The sequence below is a fragment of the Copidosoma floridanum genome, unplaced genomic scaffold (genome assembly GCF_036245765.1).
Source record: "Copidosoma floridanum isolate Cflo_tuat_1 unplaced genomic scaffold, Cflo_Japanese_pri ptg000024l, whole genome shotgun sequence".
Classification (NCBI taxonomy): domain Eukaryota; kingdom Metazoa; phylum Arthropoda; class Insecta; order Hymenoptera; family Encyrtidae; genus Copidosoma; species Copidosoma floridanum.
Genome location: NW_028321901.1, coordinates 1265599 through 1288270, shown reverse-complemented (window position 1 = coordinate 1288270; position 22672 = coordinate 1265599). Strand labels below are relative to the sequence as shown.

The 22672-nt window shown below is 31.9% G+C and overlaps 1 protein-coding gene across 1 annotated transcript in view; it reads right to left on the bottom strand.

The window, feature by feature from the left end:
- Positions 1 to 22672, bottom strand: part of LOC106637206 (Talin_middle and talin-RS domain-containing protein rhea) — a 912483-nt gene that overhangs the window by 694380 nt on the left and 195431 nt on the right. Inside the window, exon 4 of the mRNA XM_089595075.1 lies at positions 5680 to 6183. Within this exon, the coding sequence (XP_089451201.1) occupies positions 5680 to 6183 (504 nt within the window). The remainder of the gene's footprint in view (positions 1 to 5679; positions 6184 to 22672) is intronic.

Genomic DNA, 22672 nt, shown 5'->3' with positions numbered 1-22672 from the left:
TGCCTTGGAGTTTAGTCGTACGTATATCGCGACGTAAACTTAGAGTGTTGGTCCCGTCGCCCGTCACTCCAGTTTGCTTGTACAGGTAATCTTACAAACAGTATTGTTAGATAACGGTATCACGCCTACTTTTGCGGATAGAATGGGTTTGGAAACAAAAGAAATGGAAAGAAAAGAGACCTTTAGAATGACTTACTTTTCTTCAAATTTTAGGTTATTGATTGTTAGGGGACACTTAACGCGCGTGTGCAAGTCTGAAGGTCAAGTATACATCTTACTGAATTTTGAAACGCTCTTGTAACGCTTGCTGACGACGGTCGCTGATTAAACGTATCGGGGTTGTCCTCCAATGTGAACGTACAGCGACAGAATTATCTCCGGGCTTGTTCTCCAAACAAGAGCTCTGATTTTTGACCAAATGCTAGGCCTCTTATACGTTTCCAACACCTTATTGTGCAGTTTGGCAGGGGATCACTAATGACTTATTTTCCAATCAGGGTCTTTTTGAGTTCCCCTGCTTTACTTACATCGTTAGGAAACGGAGCGTCTTATCGCGTTCAGCGTTCCCGTACAAAGTTTGGGTGGGTATAGTTCTTATGCAGTAGTTTGCAAATCGTACACTAAAATAACATATTTAACCAAGGTGGGCGAATCGAGCTGCTGAAAAAGAAGAAATAGTAAGAATCCTACTGTTTCAGCTTGGTTGACTTAAATCAGGTAATTCTATAGTTTTTATGAATTTGTATCGCATTAAATATGTGTATATATATATATATAACAATATTGTAATTATATGATTTCAATATTGTTGAAATCATGTGAAACACTTCTCGTTAAAAATTCAGTGCTTGGTTGCTATCATTTTTTTGATATGCTGTTGGGAGTGTGCGTTCTATCTTTATAATGGCTTATCTATTATTTTTATACTTAGTTGAGGGAGCTGCGTAGTTAAATGCATTTGGTAAGCATTTAATTATTAACGATTTTAAAATTTGAGTCGTTGCACTAAAAAACTTGACTGAAATCTCAACATGTGTCTCTGACGTTACACTAACATTGATCTACTGAATGTCTGTCTAAAATGCAGTACTTGCGTAGTTCTAATTGCCTTTGTATTTCGCGTCCTTTCAAGGTTTTTTCTATACGTTGGATTTTTTATTTTTGCTGTGTATTTAATTCATACGTTAAAAATATCTAAGTTTACATTTAAAACATTGACACAAGTTTGAGTTAAACTTCACTTTACTTACTCCTATGATCATTGTGTTGCTGCTGGTTGCGTGCTCACAGTCTCAATATCATACAAGTTGGATTGCAACGATGTTTTCAATCCTATACGAGAAGAATCATGGTAATGTTTATAATGATGCTACTGCACAGTGCGGCCAAGTGACAAAAAGCTGGCTGCAACTCGAAAAATGAAAGTTTTTAGATAGGGATTTCTAAGCCTGAAGTTGGCTAGAGAGATCTTATAAGAATATATAATCGTTGAGGAAAACGTCCTATACCCCAAGTCTTTTCTTAACTCTCAGTTGGAGTTCAGCATTGTTATAAATGCAATATAACGTTGTAGATGTACGTAAAAAAGTGTAAACTTGTTTATATGCTGGCAGTAAAGGAATTTTAAAAAATTGAAATAGAATCTACGTTTAAAGATGAGTGAAATACGTAAAAGATCTTGTGAATATCAATTTTGTGACCAAAAATTTTTATGAATACAATTATAAGGATATTTTTTAAAAATAAAATTTAGGTTTTTGAATAAAATAACAGTAAAACACTGATGATCGCTGTCTGTAAATCTGTTTTAAGTTAGTTGGAAATGTATAAGCTGTCGACAAAAATTAAATTAAGCTGCCACTATCAGCCACTTGAGTTGAAATGGACTTTTTACTGTAATAAACTAGAGTACATGTCGACTAAGTTACAATACATTATTTAAATTATAAGAAATAGGATCACTAAAAATTAATTTAGAGCACACATATTTGAAACACGAATAAGATTGAAAAAGAGGGGGAAGGGGCCTACACAGTGAAGGGATCTACCTATGCAGGAAGGTTACTCTCTATACATTATCGATTTGCTTGGGTGTTTGCGATAATCGGTGCGCGGATGATTTTAAACTTTATATTTAACATGTTTTCTTAGTTTAATTACTTCAAGAGTATACAAATGTGACGTAAAAAATACTCATCATGTAGTGAGATTTTTTCTGTTTTTCTGTCTGATCTGAGTTTATATTCAATGTGCATTTTATTGAATACTTCAACGTAATGCAACAACCGTCAACTGCTAACAATTAATCAAGGTTGCAGCTGTTTTAAATAACAAAGAATATTTTGAAGGCTGACATCAAAGTAATTTATGAAAGAATCAAAAAATTTTTGTCCTAAAACCGAAAGGCAGCTTATTATTTATCAGAGGACGAGAAACGGCAAAAAACAGATTTGGTGAGTAAGATGAGAGCAAGATGGGATGCAAGTAATGGACCTAAAGAAAAATTGTGTAATATAATACTACACGTATTGTGTATACTTTTTAACTGTCATAAAATTTTTTGTGATCATATCAAAATTGTTTTCCATTTAATTAATTTGAGTTAAAAGCCCTGAGTTATGGAGGGTGGGCTCACTTAAAGTTGGAAATGTCTTGAGTGATGGCATATAGTACTAACCATTCCAAATTCCGTACGTTTGACATAAAATTTTTTATCAGGGACCCAAGAAACTTCGAAAACGATACGTAACTTGACTATGCTCCATAATATACGAAAATTCACCCTAGGGGGTGGTTGATAAGGGATGAAGGGGGTGAATTTTTGTACATTTGACATAAAATTCATAATAAGTGACCTCAAACACCTTAAACTAGTTTTGGAGTGATTTACTTAAATTTTCGAACTTTGGCCGGATTTTTGGCAATCGGCCGCACTGTGTGCTACTATTATCGTTGGAACTCAAATTAACGGTTCTTCGTTTTTTCGTTTCCATTTGTCTCACTTTTTACGGAAGTCTACAGTGGCCTGAATTGTTCAGGCTTTTTTTACTCAGCTTCATCATCGAAGCAAGTCTTACATTTGCTTAAAATGCACGCTTTTACATGCAACATAATCACCAAATATACACTTATGTTTACTTTAAAGATGCTACTGAAGTGGTTCAACAATATAAAATCGCATGAAAGTGCAACATGGTCAGTTTAAAAAAGCAGGCGAAACCTCAGCGACCGTGCTACTCTGTACTCTAGATTTGCATACTCGAATTTTGAAATATTGAAAAATAAGTATTTTTTCTGGTACGCACAATATACTGTCAATTACCTTAGTCTCTTTATTTCAATTTTACAGTTTTACTGACAAAATCATGCCAGAAACTCACAAAAATACCAAAAATAAGACCTGTATAAGCTATAATACTTAAATTAATTTTTTTGATTTCTTCTGGCTCAACCTTAAAAAAATGTGGTCTTATCGTTAAGTTATCTGCAACCTTAATTTTTCTAGAACTTACAATAGATAGATGTGTTTTAAAAATAAAGCAGTGCTGCAAATGGCGTCTGATGTTGGCTACAGCTATTTTTTAAACTCCAGCAGATAGCTTGCAGCGTTGGAATCTCTTGGTCAGTGGTAGAGCGCTTGCTCCTCGCTTAAAGGTCGTAGATTCAAGACTCCGTACTGTCACTTTTTTTCTGGTAACTCTGTGGTATATTTAATATACCTTATCACTAAGATATCCAATAAGAAAGCAATTCTTATAATGTTTTTTCCCGTGGCATACAGATTTGAAGATAATACTTAAGAATAATGATGCCTCAGAAGAGGGGCGTGGGTGAATGACTCCCTCAAAGTAAAATTGTTACATAAATAAGTAACAATTAAAATTATCAAATATATGTAGTGAATCAAAATCGTACGTGAACGCTTGTACCAACAGCCGTTTAACAAACACAAACAAGACGTGGCGTTGCTAAGGCAGGATACTTACTCAGCGGCAAATTTTAAATATGCAGGAAAATTTGAATGTTTTAAATGTACTGATATCCTATTATCCTATCCTTGAACTTCGTGTGCTGTAAATGTGAACACCTTAGTTTGAGTATCTGAATTGATATTTGTTATGAAAAAATCAATTATCAGCAATACACTGTACAATTTTTTAGTAACAGTGATAAGTTATTACTTGAATCGATTTTACGGTCTTCGTAGACAAATTAACTGTAAAAAGAGTAGGATTTTTTTAATAAATATAAATGATAGATAATCAATAATGAATATTCTAAAGAAAATGAAAATTTTAATCCTAAACAATTACATACTTTTGAAGATCAAGTTAATAAGCTAAACTAAAAAAAAGGTTTTTATTGGAAAATAAGTATTGCCACTAAACTTCATCATTTTTCAGCTTAAAGAGAAAAATGAGATGACAGATGATTCAACGTTAACTTACTCTTTATTTTTTCAACTGTTTGTTAGCAAACTGTCTTTTAACGTTTAACGTTGTAGTTAAAATAATATACTTGCATCTGTATTTTTTTGTGCAAATATTTACCATTTATAAAACCCTCTATATTTTGATTCCCGTAAAATAAGAAAAAGCTGAGGAAGTACTAATAAGGAGGGTAAGCTCTTTAAACTAATTGTGTAATATGTAAGAATTAATTTAATACACGTACAGTCTGAGGCTCATCAAAAACACATTTGAGTCATGAAGTTTATTTTAAATACTATTGCTTTTCAATTTTTAAATAATGTGAAAACTATTTCCATGAACAAACTCTACAGTATAAGAAAATTTATATATATATGTATAAAAAAATTTCTTGTTTGAGTAGGAGCTGAAGAAGAGCTAAGGAGAATTTGAGGAAGAGCTGAGAGGAAGAGCTGAAAAGGTGCTAAGAAACAGTAAAGAGTAGTTAAAAGATGCGAGGAGCAAGGAGAAGGAATAATCTATTTGACATAGGTAAAAATCACTGAAAACCTACATAAAAACGATGTCATTCGAAGAGAAGCTAAGGACAAGTGAGGAGGAGGTGAATGACGACTCAGTAGCATACAACTGTATAATAGTAGACGAAACTATGTTATTTAAGCTGAGGAGAAACAAGGAGAAAATGAATAAAGATTTAGTTTCACACAACTTTATAACAATGTAAAATAGAAAATCAAAAGTTTCATTTAGATTATTCTTTTTTTTATTTTATCATCACTGCCCTAATATAGCACTAATAATGAGGGGTAACGTCTTTTTATTCGGTGTTTGGTGCTAATTTCAATATTTGTATGGTTTAAGATGGTGCTGCGAGTCTGAGTGAACTTTGTTTATTTGATTGTCTCCGTCTTTTCTGGTCCATATAAGACCATATGTGCGCTGAAGCCAGGGCTTTTTTTATTGTTTTTAAATGAGATTATTTTATTTTGTTCAAGGTTGTTACGGATTGTTAAAAATATTAAAGGTAGTGTAATCCTACGTACACTCGTGTAATTTTACAATTGTACGTAGTAGACAACTACGTACAATCGTATAATTTTACTACACAAATTAATGCATGATATAAAAAAGTGACGTTTGGTTTGGCTGAAATCGACTCCTGATGCCGATGTTGCCAAGAAGTTAAAAAAAAAAAAAAATGACGTTTGGAAAACTATGAGTAAACGTATAGCTTGAATGTTGTACTTACTTTAAAGGAGATATACTGTCTTCCACCATAGTTGAACCTTCATTTCCTTCGATGCCAAAATGATCTTTAGCTTTTTGTTTTCTTAAAATTATATCAATGTAGCCAGATATAATTTGTAAGATTTGTTCAGCTTCAGTTGTCTGAACACTATAATATTGGTCAGAATAGTCTCCGAAATCCAGGGTAAATGTATTTGGAGATGCTCCCCATCTTCTTACAGTTGTTAAGGGCCACGTTTTTAAGATCTCTTTAGTTTTCTCGTCAAGTCTTAGTACCGAATCTTTCGTTACACCTAAAAGCCGAGGTACCAATTTGTTCTTTCCTTTCATCTTTTCTTTTACAAGAAAAAAGGTTACTCCATACGTATTTAAGGATCTTGCAGTTTTAGTATACAATACTTTAGCATCTACTTCTGATAATCCATTATGCTTCTTGTATTCAACAAAAACTTTTCTTTCTATTCCTTTAACCTTGAAGTACGATTGTGGCAAGAATTCTCTCAAACTGAAAAATATGTTGATATCTTACTTAGTAATTTTATAATAACAAGAGGAATCGTGCGTGAGCGTAATTAGTAAACATCAAAATTGTAGCTACAGTTAATATTTTAATATATATTAACATCATATAAATATATATATATATATATATATATATATATATATAATAGGTTATTCTTTATTTATTAAGAGAATCTTATACATATGCAGCATTTGTCTACAACATGATACTCAATTACACCTCAAAACATCAAGTACAGAGTTATCAAAAACTTATTTGTTTGCACCTACCCTATGTTCAAGATAAAATATCGATGACATGTGTTTGTGGAGTCTACGCTGTATTCCAATACCATAAAGATAGGCTTTTTAAACTGTAATTAAAATTCGTAAAAATATACTATTATGTATACCGTTTTTATTGCAAAGTAAAAGAAAAATTTTTTAAAATATAAGTTACAACTACTCTCAAACAAAGGCTTTGTTTATTATTTCTTTCTAAAAAAAGTCAAACTTCTAGAATGATATCTTTGAAAGACTATGACTTAACATTTCAAAATTGTAAATAAGATTGAAAAATAGCTCTTAAAAAGTAGTATTAGAGGTGCAAAAAAATTAAAATTGTACAATTTATAACTTAAAAAAATTTATGATTGTAACATGTAAATTTACTTTGCAGCAAAATAAAGTAGCAGTAAAAGACACCATGTTAAATTTTTTAAGGAAATTTTCCATAGTGTGGTTTCTCAGAAAAAATTTTTTTTGAATCAACGTTCCATTTAACATCGAAAGTTATTGGACATACCTTGCTTTTTAGCTATATAATAATTTATGTTACATTTCATTGGTACAGGTACTTCATTAGCTGATGAAAAGAAAAAAAAAACGATGATTATTTTGTAAAATCTAGAAATTTTTTAGAATGTATCTTTTGAAAACTGTGAATATATTTTATAAGTAGCAAAGGTAAGGATTTACATTGTCAATTTCGAATTTTAACAAGAATTAATTATTCAATAATAAAATATTCTTATACAAACAGCTGTCGAAAAAAAAGGGTCAAAGGTCTCACTTTAATAACTAGCCAAACTGGATAAATTGTTCAAAACTTAATATTTTTTTAGAGATTTTCTACAAAAAATATGCCATTTCATTGTATGATGTACAATTTCTCTTAGTTTTTGTAAGTGGACCACTTCTTATGTAACATACGACTACTCCACGTCGAAAACCGATTTTGGAAAAGAAAAACAAGAAAATCAGGAAGACTCTCATCCCGAGAACAGTGCTGTCATCCCATCTCGTGACTAGCCGTCAGCCTGCAGAAACCATTGCTCACAAGTAGGGCACATTATCATAGTTGTGTATAGTGGAAAGTATTTTGTTAAACAATAAATTTCGTTATAATAGTAAAAAAAATAGTGTCAAGTTCTTGAATCAAAGTTGTATCAATAATAAGTCTTGTTGTAATTCAACAGTGCCGTATAAAGACGTTGTTAGATAAGGAAGTCAGTTTAAACAATTAACTTTTTTTTAAACATCACAGTTATTTTATGCAGCACTGAAAAAAATAACTTTCTTCCTTCTTAATTGATTTAATACGAAAAACATATTTTTATACATCAATATTGTTTTGAGTATAGTAAGACATAAAAAAAACATGCTCTGATACCTAACAACGTTATATTTTAATCTTCGCACATTCCTAAAAACTGTCTCGTTAAAGAGGTAAGGGAGAGAAGTTTGAAATGCAGAATCCTGTCAAAAAAATGTATGTCACATATGGTCATATCAGGAGTGCATATGAACTTTTGCAAAAAATTCAGATTGAACAGTGTAGTGTGGTAAGAAGTAGTTTTGTGTCAAATAATCTTTTAAAAAAACAAACAATCAAAGATTACTTTCCAAATGGTGGGTCACTAACGTATACACAAAATGGTGAAGAATTTATGTTGAAAACTGACAGTGAGAACATATATTTAGAGGCTCACATTTATGTGTATCATCTTAGAGTAAAAAAGGTATAAATACAATATTTTTATACTTAAGACTTATTTATTATTAACATTCATAGCCGTTTAATTACAGATGTTAGCGATGAGAAAGATACCAAGAGAAAAAGATTTCAAGATTATTTAGACAGATTGTACGAATCAACTGCAAGCAAAGATAACTTAAACGTAATGGTGCCAGTACCTATCTAAAAATACTGAATAAAATTATTACTACATTTATTTCTTCTTTCTTTTTTCAGCATTGCAGTAAGAAACTGGCTAATACAAATCAAGAATCGAATGAAAAAACTGAAAATGTAGTCAAAACTGTATTGAAAAGAGTTATTTAAATAGAATGGAAGCATCGTGAGGGGGAAACATGCCTTTTCTGAGTATGAGACCAGCAATCGGTCCAAAAAAGCAGATCACTTTGGACGGTAACAAAAATTATTCCATCGATGATGTAAAATTTGAGATGATGTTGGAATACGTCGATGATAAAAATCAACATTTCTTTGATAAGTCAGTGGTCGATATAGGAACTACTAGAGGGGAAGCCATAAAGGAACTGAAATTGAATAATAAGACCTTGAACTTTTGGAAATTCAGTAAATTGAAATTGAGGAACAAAAACCATGATCTCAATTTGTATTTGTTATCTACAGAACTGGAGCCTCTAAACAAAATTTGTGCGAGCGAAGAATTGAAAGTCAAGGATACTGACTTCAAAGCTTCCTTGGAATGCAAACTATCTTTTGTAGGTAGCAGTCATCGAAGTACCCAATCTCGTAATTCACTCATGAAGATCACTCGAATCATTTTCCATCCGTGCTTCCATCACCTGTCAGAACTGAAAGTATAAAGAGAAGTAAAACATCTGATACAAGCATTGATATTCACAACTCCAAAATTTTGAAAATAGACTCTGGTAAGGATAAAGATGGACAGTTAGAAACAAATATATTTAAGAATCCGCTGCCACGTAATATTCAAAAGGAGAATATTTAATTAAATAACTTGTCTGTTCAAATGATACCAAGAAGCAAAATAAATTTTGGTAAAGAGTTAGGTAGTGGAGCTCAAGGTATTGTGAGGCAAGGGACATATATTTTCAACGCAGTTGCAATCAAAACAATACTGCGTAGTTCTAATGATAAATTGATTGTAAAAGAAATTTAACTTTTACATTATATTAGACATTCAAACATCATAAACATTTTTGGAGTAGTAAGACAGACACACAATACCATCTTGTCATGGAACTTTTTGATTCTTATTGCTTACATAAAGAAGTGGGAAAGAAATATTTGATTTGAACGACGTAAAAAAGAACAAAATATCTGTACAGATATGTTCTGCGCTTTCTTATTTGCATACTCAACCCAAGCCCATAATACACAGAGTCATAAAACCAGGGAATATCTTGGTCAATCTAAATGGTGACGTTAAAGTATGTGATCTCGGCCTTGGAGTTAGTAAAAGTCTCGACTCCAATATGTTAACCACTGTCCCAGGCTTGCATGGTACCCTAATATATACATGGCGCCCAAGATGATCATCAGCAGGGCTAGGGCCACTGTTTACTCTGATATTTGGTCGCTAGGATGTACTCTGCTAGAAATGTATAGTGGAAGAGAGATGTGGTTTGACCATGGTTTTGTAGATATTATGACACTCATAAGAATTTTTGCTAAAAGCACTATGCCACCCTTCGTGGGAACGCCAGATTACGTTTCTCAAAAACTATCTGAATGTTTTTCTTACATTGACTCAGAAAGATCAAGTGTTGATAAGTTGTTGAAAATTCTGCATAGTCAACTTTAAGAATAAGTACAAAGAAATTTACACTATAGTTTGCTTGATGTCTTTTATAAGTAAGATTCCAGTATGAACTTGGTACGTCACATAGTTAAAAAAAAAAAAAGGTTTAATTATAGATTGTCAGAAAAAGCAGTTGTATTAGGTTTAGTTTTATTGTAAAAAAGACCACCAATACTTTGTTCATTGAAAAAAAAGTTTTTATTAAGTAGATAAGTATAGAAGTTTGTTGTAAACAATAAAATCAGATAGGACGGATTTTTTTTTTACCAAAGGGCGAGGAGAAGAAAAACCAAGCAAATGTTTATGAGTTGTTTTAAAAATCTCTAATAAGGAGTAAGTTCCATAGGGCTAAAACAGAACGCACTCTCGCTTTTGAGAGTGTGGCGCATAGACGCTTCTGTAGCTAATACCTAGCTATAGCCCTAACACCGTTTCTTATTCACCCAGGCCCGAAGATCTGTGGGGCAGAAAAAAACTCTAGAATTACTCCAAAGACAAATTCCACAGAAAAACCCGCCCCAAAACAGACAGGGTAGCATAGAAACTTTTTGTCGTGATAACAGTTTTTGAAAAAATCTACACTTACAGAGAATCAAACTCGCGAGCCCTAGAACAACACTGTATCCATAACAAGGACACTTACTACTAAGCCATTGCTGATACTGGGTCAATTTTAAGTGAAATGAGGGTATATTATTAATGTGTCAGGAAAAAAAAATTTTATAGATACCTTAGTACAAAAAAGAGATGCTTGACGAATATAATCAAGCCTTGCCAGGCATTTTTCAAAACTATAATAAATTCTAGCATTATGGTGTGAAGTTTGTAGAATGCATAAGGAGGTGCGCGATTTTAAAGGTAGTAGGTGCGTCTGTGTAGACCAGAGGAACTTACCGTTCCTTGTCTCTCTGAATGATAATCCCAAACCTTGTGAATGATATTTATGCAATTTATTAAATAAGTAAGCTCAATTTTGCTTTGATTATCCTTAGTTATGTCTAGAATCATAAGTGAACTGCAGTGTCTTGAAAAAATATAAGCTTTTAAATAGTAAGTTCCACAATTTTTTTACATATTTTTAATTATAATGTACTGGCAACCGTTAGCTTCTCCCGAGCCTTAATAACATAAACACCGTAGTATGTTTACGTAATGTGAAACATTTTCAGTTATAAATTTTTCATCTGTTCCTGACACTTGTTGATGCATAAGTGCTCCTCCTCTCATCCCTTTGAGAGCGAGCTGGACTCCAAAATTCTCCATTACTTTCCTTCTTCTTTCTTCTCTTATGCCCTTTTGACTTCTAGGGGAGTGGCCCTCACTGACCTGTCCTATGTGTGAAGGTTATTTTTTAGTTGGTAGGCACACTGGCAATATATATATATATATATATATATATATATATATATATACACATAATAATACATATACGTTTATGAATAGTGACTTATGCGGACAGTTACGTATGTGTAAGGGTTATTATGAGGCCAAAAGTGGAATTATGTGGGCGTCGACTTAATCCTACCATGTTATTATTATATATGTTAAAAGCACGTAAAGTCCGCATAAGTTACTTTTTATGAACATATATATATATCTATATATATGTATATATATGTAGGTAGTCGTATTAACATTTGCTTGTTCTCCCTTGACAAAGCAACTACTTCATAAATATGTAGGTAGTCGTATATACATTTGCTTGTGCTTTCTAGGTAGTGCTCTTGTGTCTCTGTAGCCTAAGAGATTGTCCATTTGTATTCTCTTTTTCTTTTCTCAGCATGTATACACTTTCACAAAATCAAAAAGTTTGGAGGATCTCCAGTTTTAATCTCTCTTGTGTAAACGTTGCGTTAGTGAGAGCATTATGGGATGTGGAATCCATTTTTGCATTATCCATTTTCCTCAGGGTATCGAATATATTGTTACGTCAGCGCAACGTATTATTCAAGTCTAAGGTTTCGCTTAATAACTTGGGACTCGCACTGGGCACGTAGGTAGGAGGCACGTAGCCAAAAGCTAGTTATGTTTCTTGTCTGAGTATTTGAAAGGGGTGAGGACGGCCATTTTGATAAAATTGACGCGGTTGTCGAGCAATAATGCAATACACTCATTCGCGGTGCGCCTCGGAAATAGTAATTGTTAACAGCGGTCCAACCACTTATCTCTGAAGTAGCTGTAGTTATGGTCCAAATACAAATCAGGTGTTCGGCGTGACCCATTGTTTGTTAACTGAACTAAGCTTGTCGGTCATTTTAATTTATTGTTAGCTACGAATATATTTTAAAATGTTAGTAGTGGGATCAATTCTCGTTTTTTGAAAATTCCGTTACTTATATTGGCTCGGTCGCACAACCTCTCTCTCGACATATCTGAGTCAGGAAAGGGCGAAGGAGCTGTTGTTGACTGTTGGCTCAACTTTCCCGCTCTCCTTGACATATTGAAAAGTAACAAAATTTGTCCGGATTACAAAAATTAGGTTTTTGCGAACAGTATAAAAATTCTATGGTGCAAGAGGGTAGCTTGGCAACTGATGTATCAAAAACGAGCGAGAACTAATAATGTCGCTTTGTTAGGTTTACATCAGTTAACATTATTATTTATATTGTGGTCGCTTATCAACTATACATTAACTCTATCTTAGTCTACTTGTCTTAGCTCTTATCTACCGGTGCAACTATTCCTAGCTAACCTTTTGCACCAGTTAGTTCTTTAAAGTTATTTTATAATTTTGCGCTTCGAAAGAATTTAATTTAATTTTTTTTTTGGTCAGCATGGGCCAGCGTGCATGTATGTGAGTCATGCATGGTCGTAGTATCTTAGCTACGAGTAATCTTGTAGGTGATTCACCTCTTTTCAGATGCACATTGGCCCCTGCGCTTAGTGTTCTAAAATCGGCACGGAAAGTTTTGAAGCAAGGGGAAAAAAATTAATGTGGATACACCGATGTTACAATATTGCTATTATGAGTCATAAATAGGAATAGTTGTACGATTGATCTTAAAATATAGTTGTAATATTATGAGTGTAAGTAAAATATTTTTCATTATTGCCATGTAAGTAACTGGTCACAATAAATCTAAGGCAATATTTTGCCATACCAACGACAATTTACATTTTCACGGTAGAAAAATAATGCATATTCAAATCAAATCTGTATAAAGTTATCAGTTAGCTGTAAAATAGATAAAGATTTTTTTCTTTTTTTACGAAACAAAACTTCTGATAGATAACTTTTTTAAAACTATAATGACTCATGTATCTTTTGTAAAACAATTTTTTTTCTTTTCTAGTTGAAATCAAGTTGGTTTTGAAGTGACATACTAGCACAAACATACAAGACGATAAGAACTAAGCTTTATCTGTATCCACTTACAACTGCAGATGACTTTTCTTATAGTCTTGGTGCTTTATTTTCAAAAAGTGCCCAAGATAATCGAATGCGAACACTTTGTAGAATGTTTTATTTCGTAATAAGTCTATATTCACTTAAAACTGATGTAAAAAATTAAGAAGAATCGTACACGACCCTTACGTCTACTTTCTTAATAATAAATTAACTTTGATTTAACGCAACATTTAGTATAAACGCAGTTGTTTCAATTACTTGTCAGTGAAAATATAGTATGCGTTAGTCTTATCTCCTTGATTATATCTAAAATTAAAAATATTTCATCTAACTTGCCAAAGAGAGCTGAGATGGAGTTTTCTATGATCTTACATTTTTTTACCTTACAAACTTGAACTAAAAATCAAATTTCATTTCCTTTTTAGCTTTGGCCAAAGCTCACGTTTGATCGAATATTCATTAAACATAAGCAATGAAAAAATCACAAAATAAAGTTTTGGCTTAACTAATGTTTGACTCAAGTTTAGCTAATGTTTATTTGAACTTTAAAATACAAATGGCAAAAGTTTTATTTAATTGATTAAATGATAAAAAGCGTTATTTCAAACAGAAACATTTCTTTAACCATTCGTTATAACATTAACAAGTTTATTCAATAGAATAATAGGCAGACGAGCAGGTTTGAACGTCAGTCACAAAGAAGCACCATGCAACACAAGCACACTTTATTCGTAAACATGTATATAAGCATCCATTATTTCTGATTCCTCTCTTTTCCATTTACAAACTCTCACTTTCTCTGTTAATTCATACATATTTTGTTTATTTTCAAAGTTCTAACTCCTGCAGTGAGTCACATTTGACACAACCTATATTTTTAAGTCATATTTTTATAGGCGCGTTATACGTGAGAGCAAATCAACCATTTCAGATTGGTGACCTTAAAAAAAAGTGTAACTGAAGTGGATTTTGCATGGTACTCCCGTTCACCCCGTCCCTCTCGCCATACTAACCACGACCTTTTTCCACCACACTACGCCATGCTACTATAGCACATCTTGAATTTCATTTAGTTTTTTTTTTTCCTTTCACCAATTCTAAAGAAAAACAAAAAGACTTTCCAAGATATTTGAATCTGCAATCCCTTGCAAACCAATCGAAGCCCTTACCCACTCTGCTATTAGCGGTCCCCATATTGCATACTCAACTACTTTTTCTAATGTTGTGGTTCATAACCACTTCTGATTAAATTTTTATTTATAAATTTTGCTTAAATATTAATAACATTAATTAATAAGTAGTTTATGTAATAAGTTAATTTTCTTAATTCAATTTTTTTTCAAAAACCTAGAAAATAGTATATTTTAGCAGAGCAGCTTTCCCGTGTTTCATTAAATATTTAATTACCTTGTATTCGTTTGTTACTTTTACAATGAATTTATTGTTTATGCAATTTTTCAAAATTTTCAAAAATTAAAGTAAAATTTTGTTGTATCGTACTCATACTATAATTGATTTTTATTGCATTTTACTCTTTCACAGTTCTTCCATTCATGATTGGGATGATTTTTTGATTTAAGGGTGTTTGTTGCATAGTAAGCAGTGGAACAGTTTAGAGACGTGAGAGAAGCGATAGGATTATCTAAAATCAATCTTTTATGCAAAAAAAATTGGGAGAAATCTGAAAATCATATAAATGTAATGTTTACATGATTTTTTCATAATGCTACTGCATGGAAAATTGAGATTTTTTAAGAGAAAACGTACATAAAAAAAGTATACAGTTGTACATGCTGCAAATTTTGTGGGTATTTTTTAAGCTATTTCGAGTACATGTTACATGTTTAAATAATACTTCTAAAAAAATCTATGTGTGATGAACGTTTTCAAGGAACATTCACTGGCATGTAAGACTACACTATTAAAGAAAGTGGTACTCGATGAAACTGCATAGTCCTATACAGGCCAGCTTACACATTGTTTTTGTTGTGCCATAGTTATTGTTCATAATTTTTCATCTATTAAGTACAAAAATATTAATTCAAACTGCACCTAATTACCTTGGGCATACTTATTCCAATGATCTTGGGTATACTTATTCCAACGATAATTGCACTACTTCCGTACACTTATAGATATATATGTAGACCTACTGTACACTGGTTTTGTTTTAAGATTTACTTTTATGGAGTTTACTTCATAACTTTTAAGTTATCTTAATGTAATTGGTTGAAATAATTAATAAGTAAAATAATAGAAAGAACATAACATTGTCAGATTTAGTACGCTGTAAACGTTTGATAATACACAAAGAAATTTTGTCACAAGAAACTTAACCAATGTAAACAATAATATATTTTTATACGAATAAATAACTTATGAAAAGTATTTATTCAATATAGTATATACTCTACGATTAACGCTTAAAAATTTTTTGTAGGTTCTTGAATTTTTCTCTATACTCTTTGCTGTACATTAACACGGTTAAACTGTCTACTGAGTTTTTATAGTTACACTTCTATAGGCACGTTCCGCCTTACGAAGTAAATCATCGATTGTAGATTAGTGACCTTGAGAGAAAGTGTAACGGAAGTCGATTTGTTTTGAAACCATCGGAAGATTCGATGAAAAAGCACAGTCTTGTACTGGCCAGCTCCATATTGCTTATATTGAACTGTGCCGTAAAACGTTGTTTATAATTGTTCTGTTATTAGGTATTAATATATTTATTGAAAACACACCCAACTAAGGTAGGTATTATCGTTCCAACGATAATTGCACCACCTTTGTACATAATATCGTTTCATACGAGGTAAACTTGTATTCATTATTATATTATTTGCCATACAATTTGAAAGAAGTATAACTTAGTACTCAGGTACCCAAGCACCCACTGCCTACTGGTTGGTCATAATTCTTCTTCTCAGCTTATTTAAGCCTTATAGATTTTTTTAGAATTATTTAAAAAATACTTTTTGCTGATGTTAAATGCTTATTGCAATCAATCAAAATTTTTCTTTTATTTGATATCTAAACCTACAAATTATACAGGCAAACTTATTTGGATTACAAAAAAATAAAAAGGTAGAGACAAAAAAAAATATAATTAAAATCTCTACAACCGTTATAATCGCTAACCACGAAAACTACTCAACCAAAATTGCTTAAATTTTGCACACTGATTCTTGACACTTTCTTGATGGTTTTAGTTTAGTTTTTATCTTGGTAAAATTATTAATAATCGCAAGAAATAAGCTCCAAAATTTGTAAAAATATGCTAGCTTTACAGTTTAGTTCAGTAGGATGCATAAGTTGGCGTAGGAATAAAATGGAAGCTACTTTCAATAGAATTAAGTAAGTCTGTTTATTATGTCCCCAAACAAAGTATGGAATATCACAGCTGATCATTGGCAGAGCATAAAGTATAGAGCTGGAAATCGTGCAGCCGGGTATCCCAGCTACCAACAACACTGTTCTCTAATCGACGAGCGACTTACATCGAACTCCATCCCAAAACACCAAGATTGACGAGTGCTACCAATGAAAAGGTGTTCTAAATGCTAACGTCTCTGGTAAAATATTAGGATACGTGTCTAGCCAGAGCACAATCTGCTTTAGCATTTTGGGGTCTTATAGTCATTCTTCCAACCGTCCTGGGGTTACCTGAGCAGATTTTGCTACAACAAAAATCCAGAGCAAATAATCCTGAGTAGTTCAGGCAGCCATGTGGTCTCCTTCTCAGTGGTTGTTCCAACAGACGGCATACCCACAGAGAAGGTATTCTTCATGCTCACTTTACTGACTAACGATGAACGGTTGGATATATCTGGGGAATGACCTAAAAAAGAGATATTCTTTGATCAACAGCGTACCTCCCTCCAGTATAGACACCGTACACAGAGACTCCGAGAATGAGTCAAGCAATCAGCAGTCAGCTCTCCATCATCAAGACTAATAATTTATCGTAATAGCTGGAAAATTCACTACCAGCCCTTTTTAGGACCATTATGAGTAGTTACGTTCCCTACTAAGCCATTAATCTCATTGGTTCTTTTAAGGGCTACTTAAGGTTTAACAGAACTTATATGGTTACATAAGGTTAAACAGAGTACAAACAAGAAGGTGTTTTAGATACCAACGTCTTCGGCGTTATACGAGTAGTATAACGCGATATAGTTTTTAAATAATATCCTAGTATTTTTAAATAATTTCCTCCCGATCAGTCTGATGCTACATTAACGGGCAATCACTGCTTAGAGGCACTCACGTTTTCTGAAAACTAGTTAAGAATGTGTTAACTTAAGAAGCTCGTTGGTCCTTTTTAGGGCCATCGAATGTAGAACGAACTTGCCAACAAATATATTAGAACTCAACAAAGTTGACAAAAACAGCCTTTGGGGCTCACAAAAGTTGTAACCATGCTAAAATTTGCAAGAGGGTGAATTAAAAGGAAAACTTTAAATGCATCTAATGTAAACAATTTAAAGTGTCTAGAAACTGATGCAGAACATTTGTTGAGATTGAAACAGCTGTATCAAAATTGACAAGAATAGAATTTATTGAGTGAGAGATGAGGTTTTTGTCATCACCCTATAAGTAATTTCTTAAATCTTCTAGATTCTTGAATAGGTAGAATATGTACTTGTATTTTTATGGTGATAAAAAATGTAGAGATTAGGCTCCAGGACTTCATTGCTCTCGTAATGAAGTTGTGAGATAACAGAATAAATTTTTTAGTTACATATTTTTTGTGAGTTTTAAATCTTTACAGATTTTAAAAACAGCTTTTTTCGTAGATTACATGGGAAACATTGCCAATCAACGGCTCTTTACGGCCAACGATTATTTCATTGCATAAGAAATGCACGCTACTTTTTAGCATAACCATATTTTTTCTACTTCTTACAGCTTATTATTTGACCAAATAAACTGTATTGATTGCAAACCGATATGTTTTACCAGGTTATCTAGTGGTGGTGTCGGATTCACCCAATATATATATATATATATATATATATATATATATATATATATATATATATATATATATATATATATATATATATACGTATATATATATATATAAAGATTCAGTTTTTAATTATACATGTTTATAGGTTTAGCTTATATTTATTTAGGTTCCTTATTTTTATGTTCAATTCTTCTTTTCATATATTTTATACTTTTATGGTTACTTATTTTTTAATGAACTTTCTTTCTATTTAATAAGTGAATAAATTATTTTCCTGTATCAATTTTTCCTTTTTAATGATCACTATATTCTTCCAATTCTTTTGAAAAATTACCTGAAACAGATTAAAAAATTAATCACCAGAGGGCAGCAAATGTTTGTGAAGTACTGTATCATACCGCTGGCAGATGTATGTTTGATACGATGCCAAGAAACGACTTGAAATTAGATTGAATTATAGCATACTGAATAAAAGATTACGCATACGTTGGCTGTGTGAGTCATTCATGTCACAATTAAATCTCACAAGGTTTTTTACTATGCAAATGATGATAGCATATACGTGCATAGTAACACAGCTATGCAAAACCATTATACGCACCGTTCATCAGAATATCTGTAAAATATAAAAATAAGCCAGTGGGCAGTCATTGGACTGCTATCAGAGGTAAGAACTTCAAACTATGAATCATATTTTTACTGAAGTCCTGAAATAAATTATTTACTGTTATTAAAATAAGTAGTCCAAAATTATGGCATTTATTTAATTATGTGAGTCGTGATAATACACTTCTTCATTATACATATTTTAAGTAATGAATTATAGAATTTATTACTTGATATAATACTGGTATTCCTTAAGCTGGAAATTCTGAAAATTAGGAGTTTTGTCATTAAAATATTCGTTTTAAATTTTACTACAATAGATACTCAGAAGTAAGAAAAAGTTCATTAATGAACTTAGACAATTCACGTCCAATATTGGTTTATTATCATATTTTTTCAAAATTCATTTAGAGTCCTTGACATGCAGTTTGTAAATAATTGGATCAACTTTCCAGCATACTTATGTAAAGCAAAGTGTTGTTTCGATTTTTTTTTTTTTTTATTAATAATTGGGTTTTCTGAGAAGGCATTAAATAATTTGTAGGATAATTGTTAATCACTAGTAATAAATTTTTTTAAGGAAGAGAAAAAGGTAATTAAACTTGCAATCAAATATTAAATTACACCTTAATAAGTTAAAATAATTTTAGTATAATGTAAGAAATTATGAAGCATAATTTGTGCGGTGCGGTATGCATAAAAAAAGAGCTGCTAGTACGACGGCGGAAAAATGCTACAACAGCAGTGACGCCACATGCAGGTAGATGCACAGCTATTATCACTGTAGTCCACAGCTAGCACAACTGCAGACGACCCATGCTGTTTCTGCATAGCTCGTCAACAGTCATTTGTACCGTTGTGCCCTGTAAAGCTAGTATATTAATTGTGTAACAATGACTTGTCGAAAATAAACGAAGCAAAATCATTAAAACTTTTATTTTCATTATTACTATTATAAAAACCAAAAAAGTGTAAAAGTGTAAAGATAATAAAAAGTGTGTAAGAGTGGAAAGATAATACATTAAAACAGACGTAATAGTATAATGTTTATGCATACATTTTTTGTAATATTTGAGGTTCTTACCTCATAAGAGATAAATTTTGCATACATTTGAAAAAATTTCAAATTACATTACAATATGTATCTTAGAACAACAAAAAAATTATCCTTTTAATTCAAATAACATACATTCGTGCATAAGCAACATTTTACTGCCATTTTTTAATTTAATTGAATCTATCTTTTTTACTTCATAAGCAAAGTAGTGCTTGTAAAAAGACATATTCAGTAACGGTTTGAGTGCTAAAAATACATTATTGTAGTTAACATAGATCTTATTAACATTTCCAAAAAAATTTTTTCGTCACCATTATTTTCAGCTAAAAGTACCATACCTACCTTATAATTAAATCCATTATATTGCAATTCATTAACATAAAACACTTTTTCCGCCTTCTATCCTCAAAATAGCACCTTCGCCGCTTGATTTTGGGATCTCAGGCAGAAAAATAGTATATAAAACTCGTTCGAAAAGGCTTCTCTATGAACCTCGTTACGGCCCTCGCCTTCGGCTCGTGCCGTAAACCTCTAGGTTCGTAAATCGAAATCTTTGCAAACTCGTACGTAGTATACTATTTTGTCTTGTATGTTGGAAAACAATTTTTTTTCATAAATGTCAATTTCAACTGCTTTTTCAAAAAATACACCATCAGGAGAAATGGTTTTTGAAAGTCACAGATAGGCTAATTCTAATAAGCTCCTAATACTTACTTTCAGTTAAATAAAATAAACCCCAGAGTGACAGCAAATCGGAAACAAATTTGTCCATGGCACAATTCTAGCATTCTGTAGCTGTAGTGGTAGTAAGATAGTAATGTAAAACAGTGGCGGTAATGCTGTACAATCTCACGGCATGTAACAAAAAGTGCAGAATAAAGTTATCCCCATAAGCTAACGTGTTAACTCTGTACTGATGCTGTATATTCCTATTGCACCCTAAGGGTTAGACCTTTAAAGACATTATAAAATTGCGTGATTAGTAATAATTCCGTTCATATATATAAGATATATAAGTGATACGTTCTACCATGCCACCAGTAAATAATTAGATAACGTTAATCTACGTGACATTTATGGAATCATAAACAAAAAAAAGACGTTAGAACGTAAATTTCATTTTAAAACTCATTCTGTCTTCTGTAAAAAAAAAAGATTTTAATTTTAAAAATAATACTTTAATTATTTAGTGTTTGTCTTCTGCTGGTCTACGCTTCAGTCACATTTACGGCTCTATTTAGCGGACGTTGATAATCTGGATTCACTATGAAAGCCAGATTTTTTCGAAACTCGTACACAAAGATAATCATTTATATGTATGAGTCTTGGCCACAATAGCACAGTATTATAAGTTCTAGTTCTTATATCTTGGGGCCTAGGTAAAGCAGGCTTTCAGCTAAATCTTTTAAACGTTTAAAAATAGTTGAAAATAGTTGATAAAATACATTACAGTACGTTTAGCTATACTGCTATTGCTTAAAGTTAAGTTAAACACGACTCTAAAATATATCAAATATTTAAAGAAGCTTGTAACGTTATGCTGCCGTATTGACTAAATAAACTTTTTGCATGGCTTTTGAAACTTAAAGACGTTGATGGTTAGTCTATTTGGGAATCATTCTAAAAATATTTGATTGAAGATTTAAAAGATAATAAATAATTGCTTATTAAACTTGAACAAATTTTTTTTTGTCTGAGATAATAATGAAATCTAGAAAAATCAATAAAAAAAGGACAGAACACCTTTTTTCAAAAAAATGCATTGACTTAGTCATAACAAGATTTTTTTTATTTTAAAATTTGATGAAAAATTTGAGCTCCTTGTAAAGTTAGAGTTGTGGAGGCTGGCACGTGAAGCAAGTCGGGGGTAAAGTCTTAATATTGTAGTATACCTCCACTTCCTATTTACTAACTTTCCACAATTACTTTATAAGACTTTGGAATGTTATTATTAAAAATACTAAAGATCTTTGGCAAGGAAAGGAAATCACTTGAATGAGGCAAAACCTTTCTCAAAACAGTACAAAGTTTTTCAACAAGCAAAAAATCTTTGCTAGACGATAAAAATACACGTTTCTATTCCTTATCCCAAGCAATTATTCCTTAGTTGAAAAACTGTGATACTAATAAATATTTACTTGTGAAAATTACGTAGAAATTTTAAAGAATTAATAACAGGAATTCAAAAGGTTTTTTTGACGCGCTACTCACCCCTGAAAAGCGGCAAATACTCACTGAAAAGCGTAAAATGTATATTTATAATTTTAACTGTCAAAGATCGTATCAAACCTCAAACGGAGGAGAACAGCAGAATCATTGGCAAGAGCACTTTCATTGGAAGCCGTAGCAAGCCAGCAATCTTGAGTGAAGTGTCCATATAAGTGCGCACTTTCAGGCGAGACCTTACAACAAAATTCTCCTGAGATAACTCAGTCATTTATCCTACTGGATTCTTATCGCAGGGTGTAACAATTTACTTTTGCACATTTAAGCCGTTATTTAGTCCAAGACAAGGATCTCTTCTATTTGGCATCTAACTTTCCATACTTACCTTTTTCAAAACTGTCAACTTATCGTCAAATAAGCCAGTTTTATCATTACATTAACAAGATACTGAGAGATCATCCAGAAAAAATCACAATTTGTCTTGTAGATTAGATAAGTGGTCATACAATATTCTAGGTATAAATTCTA